Source organism: Theropithecus gelada, chromosome 2, assembly GCF_003255815.1.
Source record: "Theropithecus gelada isolate Dixy chromosome 2, Tgel_1.0, whole genome shotgun sequence".
Classification (NCBI taxonomy): domain Eukaryota; kingdom Metazoa; phylum Chordata; class Mammalia; order Primates; family Cercopithecidae; genus Theropithecus; species Theropithecus gelada.
The window spans coordinates 90,131,492-90,137,947 of NC_037669.1; the positions used below are offsets into that span (position 1 = coordinate 90,131,492).

The following is a 6,456-nucleotide window of genomic DNA, read 5'->3' on the forward strand; positions in this document are numbered from 1 at the left end:
GACGGAGTCTCGCTCTGTCGCCCAGGCTGGAGTGCAGTGGCCAGATCTCAGCTCACTGCAAGCTCCGCCTCCCGGGTTCCCGCCATTCTCCTGCCTCAGCCTCCCGAGTAGCTGGGACCACAGGCGCCGCCACCTCGCCCGGCTAATTTTTTGTGTTTTTAGTAGAGACGGGGTTTCGCCGTGTTAGCCAGGATGGTCTCGATCTCCTGACCTTGTGATCCGCCCGTCTCGGCCTCCCAAAGTGCTGGGATTACAGGCTTGAGCCACCGCGCCCGGCCAGGTGGGTGGGTTCTTAACCATCATGAGAGAAGCCAGTGAAGCCTATGACTGGGTAAGTCACCCTAACTGTGTGGTTGAGGTAGCAAGTCCATTTGACTCTGACACTAAGCTACTTCCTCCAGCTTAGCCTTTAATAGTAAAAGATGCTATTTCAGCAGCCCTATTCAACACTTGTTCATTAACCCAATTAATTTAAAAGCTGAGCAGGAAAGAGGAGTGCTATCTATCTGGAGACCCTAACACCACCTTTTAAAAATATATCAACTTTATTGAAGTATACACTTACAAATAATAAAAAGCACCTATTTTGATTGTACTATATAATTTGGCAAATGTATACACTATCTTCTGAAGTTGCTTTTGTTTTCCATCTTCTTATAAGGAGGGATCAGCACAGCCTATGAAGTCTATACCAGAAAGCAAAGAGAGCTGAGGCTCAAGGGAGTAACAGGTCACCAAAGTTTACCTCTCGTTCTCTCCTTTCCAGATAGGCTAGCTCCTGCTCAGACTGTTTTATCTTCCGGTGGATTTCCAGGTTTTGCTGAGAAGAGAGGCAATTCTATGAGTATAGGTCTAAGAAACAATGCTCCTAGAAATGCTTCTAGGTCTTTCCCAATAGTTGCTTTTGGATTGTAGCTCTTTTGATTGACCAGATTTACTAAATGATCACTGTACCCTGCAAGTAACAATCCCTAACTGGTCTTGTCATGCAGATTAGTTATGTGGTATGGCATAAGAGGGAATATTACTTTACTTATCTCCAAGACGTGGGAAACAAGTATCTCTTTATCTCTCTAAGTTGAAAATCATGGGAGAGAGGATGTGGGCACACCAGTGCAGAAAACTAAATGCCCACATACTCTGCCATACATACCATTCCCAGACATGCGTCATTCTTTAAGCCCCCAGAAAAACATGAAAAGGAGCCCCAGGGCTCCAAGAGACTGCTCTGAGAGTTGCAAATCTCTCATGCATGGCTCTACTACACAAGCCCTCAGTCGTATGTATGAAACTTAAGGAGTCCAAAGCAGCTCTTACATGAAGTGGTGGTTCTTTGTAGCAGACGACCCTAAGGAAAGGAAAAGTACTACAGTCTACTTTCCACTGTCCTATGACCAGTTCAGTTTGTGAATTCACCAGACCTGCGGCTCCTCTTTCCTGACGATTACTTTTTATCTCTTTAGTCATTTATTAGTATTTACACCAGATGGGTGAAATTTCAATATGTCACTCTGACGATTCACAATTTCGGGTCAAAGGGACTTGGGAGGTAGTCTGTTCCAGGGATTATCAAGGAGGAGCTTTTCAGAGTCCTATCTTTGCAAAGCCTCCACAGAGATGGCTGGGAAAAGTAATGTACCTATTACCAAAAGTAGAGCTTTTCAGTTTTTAGCTAAGTAAAACTTTGAGCTCTGTGTTCAGAGAAAGTCTAAATCTAGTCCCATCATTTGCTCTTGCAACGTCTACTAGAGAAGGGGTGTGAAACAAATTGCTCTGAGAATGTGAGTCCATTTAGGGACTTTATTTGTCCATAATTTGGATCCTTGGTCAGTTCATATAAAAGGGAATACTGCAGGGGAATACCAATGTATGTCAGTTTAACATCCCAAGTATAGATGTTGTGCTGTGGCTCATAACAATATTCACTACATGAAGAAATGGCAGAATTTGACTCACCTATGGTGAAAACTGCACACTGTCAGAGCTGGACAGAACCAGATGAAGTTACAAGAACCAAAGAAGAAAAGGGGCTTATCTGAGGTCCAACGTTAATGACAGAGCTAAGATGAGAAACCCAGCAAGTAATGTCTTAATCCACAACCCTTTCTCTTCCTACTCATCCTCCATATTTGGCACCCTAGCCACAGACATAATGCTTGGCTTGGGCCTACACATGGAAGTTCTTTGAGGGTAGGCATAACCTTAATCCAGAGCAATTCATTCTTGAATTGGACTGTTTTAATGATAGGAACTGGGGCTGATATTCGCTGAGGAAGGATTGTACTGCTGCTGCTTCTTTTTTTTTCTTTTTTGAGATAGAGTCTTGGTCTGTCACCCAGGGTGGAGTACAGTGGCATGATCTCGGTTCACTGCAAACTTTGCCTCCCAGGTTCAAGTGATTCTCCTGCCTCAGCCTCCCAAGTACTTGGGATTACAGGCATGCGCCACCACATCCAGGTAATTTTTGTATTTTTAGTAGAGACAGTTTCACCATGTTGGCCAGGCTGGTCTCAAACTCCTGATCTCAAGTGATCTAACTGCCTCGGCCTCCCAAAGTGCTGGAATTACAGGTGTAAGCCACGACGCCTGGCCTATATAATCTTTATTCCCTATAATCCCCATCAATAATAAGAGTCAACAGTTTTTTTTTTTTTTTTTTAAGAGACAGAGTCTCGCTCTGTCACCCAGGCTGGGAGGGCAGTGGCACGATCTCGGCTCACTGCAACCTCTGCCTCCCGGGTTCTAGCAATTCTCCTGTCTCAGCCTTCCGAGTGGCTGGGACTATAGGCACACACTACCATGCCTGGCTAATTTTTTGTATTTTAGTACAAAGGGGGTTTCACCATGTTGCCCAGACTGGTCTTGTACTCCTGAGCTCAGGCAATACACCCGCCTCGGTCTCCCAAAGTGCTATGATTACAGGCATGAGCCACCAAGCCTGGCCAAGAGTCAACAGTTTGAAAGAGCATAGCTCCTTCTCCTAATACCTTGTGCAGGTCTGACAGCTGCTGGTGTTTGATCAGAACTTCTTTATTGGGAAACTGCCTTCTGCAGAGCAGACAAGCCAGTTTATTCCAGTCAGTGAGTTTGTCTTCTTCATTCTCCTTCTTGGTGAGCTCCTCTCGCTTCTGGGGCTGTGCTATGCGGGGCTGTGGGGGAGGGGTCTGTTCTTCCTCTTCTTCCTCCTCATAGTCACTGTCTCCTCCATATTCACCCAAGAGGCCAATCAGTGGGTTTACCACTTTAGGCTGGAAGGAGAAGGCCAGTGATCAATACCAAATGCAACCTATATTTCAGGGTCCTTTTTTTTTTTGGATACTGATACGGGCATCTCATTTCTTTGTTCTCTCTCAGTTGGAATAATGAATTGGGTTCAAAATAAACTCACTAGCCATGCTGCTCATTTCCCAGATGGAAGCAACATGGCCAGAGCTTGGCTTTGCTCCTTGCTCACTGAGAATAAACAAGAGAAATTCCTTTAGAAGTGACTCTAGCAACAGAATGTGGGGAGAAAGAAGAGAAAGGAGAATAAGCATAGAAAATAGTAAAAGTTTACAAATTACAAAGAGAAAGAGATAAATACCTCCAAATTACTGTAACTCATGGAGGGAAGAAAAGATGATGTTCATCAAGACTCTAGCAAAGAGGATTTAGGAAGTAAATTAAAAGCAACTGCATTGATAGGCACTTGGGTAGACAGATCCAGCTCCTATGGTAAAGGCAAAGCATGGTTAAGATAGATGCTACAATGAGCTGAATTAATAATGTGGAGCAGGAAAACAGTACCTTATAAAAACTGTTAAATAATGATGCATAGTCATTGGTCTATGATCAATCAAAATAAATAAATAATGCATGGTCACTATTGTTATATACCTGCATTCAATCAGAATCACTGGTGATTAGATTGAGACTACTGCTTGAAGGCATCTAAAAAATGGGCACCAAGGCCGGGCGTGGTGGCTCAAGCCTGTAATCCCAGCACTATGGGAGGCCGAGACGGGCGGATCATGAGGTCAGGAGATCAAGATCATCCTGGCTAACACGGTGAAACCCCGTCTCTACTAAAAAAATATAAAAAACTAGCCCGGCGTGGTGGTGGGCACCTGTAGTCCCAGCTACTCAGGAGGCTGAGGCAGGAGAATGGCATAAACTCAGGAGGCGGAGCTTACAGTGAGCTGAGATCCAGCCACTGTACTCCAGCCTGGGCGACAGAGCGAGACTCCGTCTCAAAACAAAAAAAAACAAAAAAAAACAAAAAAAGGGGCACCAATATTAGCATCATTCACTCTGTCCACGCAGAAACTATAAAAAATGACCACGCATGCACTGCATATCTAAGTGACGCCAAAAGGCAGGAAAGATTGAGGCTGAAAAAACGGGTTTCCTTGGTGATTTAGAGAACTGACAAGAACAAGATGATAAAAAGGGCTAGGCATCTCGTCTGGTAAGAATGACACAGGATAGAGAGAAACAGGGCAGATAACTGCCTCTGGTTCTCCAGTAATACCCCCATTAGCAGAAAGAAAACTTTATATCATGCTTGTACTCAAAAGAAATGGGAATCCTTATTCAGGAGTAAAAGACCAACACCAGAGGAAGGCATCAGCCTTTGCACTTCCTTTCCCACTCAGAACCAGCCCCAGCATCAGCCCCAGCCCTAGGTCCAGGGGATCAATGTTGGTCTTACTGGAGGGGGACTCTCTTCCTTCTTCACAGTAGGAGGCAGGGGCTTCTTAAAGACGTCTTCTGCGGGGGCCTTCCCTTCACTGGTATTTTCCTGAAACTGACCAAACCAGAGGTAACTCTCACATGATATTCACTCATAATAATTGATAAAGGCTGGGATGGGCACAGTGGCTCAAGCCTATAATCCCAGCACTCTGGGAGGCCAAGGCAGGTGGATCACAAGGTCAGGAGATCAAGACCATCCTGGCTAACATGGTGAAACCCCGTCTCTACTAAAAATACAAAAAATTAGCCGGGCATGGTGGCTGATGCCTGTAGTCCCAGCTACTCGGGAGGCTGAGGCAGGAGAATGAACCTGGGAGGCGGAGCTTGCAGTGAGCTGAGATTGTGCCACTGCACTCCAGCCTGGGCGACAGAGCGAGACTCCCTCTCAAAAAAAAAAAAAACAAAAAAACTGATAAAGGCCGGGTGCAGTGGCTCACACCTGTAATCCCAGCACTTTGGGAGGCCGAGGCGGGTGGATCACTGAGGTCAGGAGTTCGAGATCAGCCTGGCCAACATAGTGAAACCCCGTCTCTACTAAAAATACAAAAATTACCTGGGTGTGGTGGCACACACCTATAATCCCAGCTATTCAGGAGGCCGAGGCAGGAGAATCGTTTGAACCCGGGAGGTGGAGGTTACAGTGAGCCAATATAGTGGCATTGTACTCCAGCCTGGGTAACAAGAGCAAAACTCCGTCTCAGAAAAAAAAAAAAAAAAAACCAAAACTGATTAAGACTGGGTGCAGTAGCTCACACCTGTAATCCCAGCACTTTGGGAGGCCAGGGTGGGTGGATTACCTGAAGTCAGGAGTTCGAGACCGGACTGGCCAACAATGGTGAAACCCTGTCTCTACTAAAAATACAAAAATTAGCCAGGCGTGGTGGTAGGTGCCTGTCATCCCAGCTACTCAGGAGGTTGAGGCAGGAAAATCGCTTGAACCCAGGAGGCAGAGGCTGCAGTGAGCCAAGATGCCGCCACTGCACTCCAGCCTGGGCAACAGAGTGAGACTTTGTCTCAAAAAACAAAAACAAAACTGATTAAGAGTTAACCCTGTTGAAATTAGGCTGACTTTCCAAACCTCCTAATTCAACATGACGGAAATATCGGTAACATTGCTATAGTGAATTTGAAATAAAGACATCAGTAGGCGCAGTGGCTCATGTCTGTAATCCCAGCACTTTGGGAGGCTAAGGTGGGCGGATCACTTGAGGTCAGGAGTTCAAGGGGAGCCTGGCCAACATGGTGAAACCCTGTTTCTAGTAAAAATACAAATTAGCTGGGTGTGGTGGTGTTGGCCTGTAATTCCAGCTACTTGGGAGGCTGAGGCAGGAGAACTGCTGGAACCTAGGAGACGGAGGTTGCAGTGAGCCGAAATCATGCCACTTCTTTCCAGCCTGGGTGACAGAGAGAGACTCTGGCTCAAAAAATTAAAATGAAATGAAATGAAATGAAATAAAATAAAATAAAATAAAACAGTATGTATTACACGATTACTGTATTTCAGATCAGATGAGGCATGTATATATAAACACTGTCTTCTTCAGACTTTACTATGATCCTCCTATGTAAGCTTTAATATCTTAATTTTACAAATGATTAAGAATACAGTTTGAAAGAGGCTGAAGCAGAGTCCAAATATTAAACCAGTATGACTCTAAGTTCTTTTTTTTTTTTTTTTTTTTTTTTTTTTTTTTTTTTTTTTTTTTTTTTTCTTTTCTATAG

General features: G+C 44.7%; 1 protein-coding gene across 1 annotated transcript in view; it reads right to left on the reverse strand.

The window, feature by feature from the left end:
• Window positions 1-715: 715 nt before the first annotated feature.
• Window positions 716-6,456, reverse strand: part of RBM6 (RNA binding motif protein 6) — a 118,053-nt gene continuing 112,312 nt past the window's right edge. The window contains exons 16-18 of the mRNA XM_025377352.1: window positions 4,691-4,786; window positions 2,988-3,248; window positions 716-820 (exon numbers count right to left, since the gene is read on the reverse strand). Coding sequence (XP_025233137.1) covers window positions 716-820; window positions 2,988-3,248; window positions 4,691-4,786 — 462 coding nt within the window. The remainder of the gene's footprint in view (window positions 821-2,987; window positions 3,249-4,690; window positions 4,787-6,456) is intronic.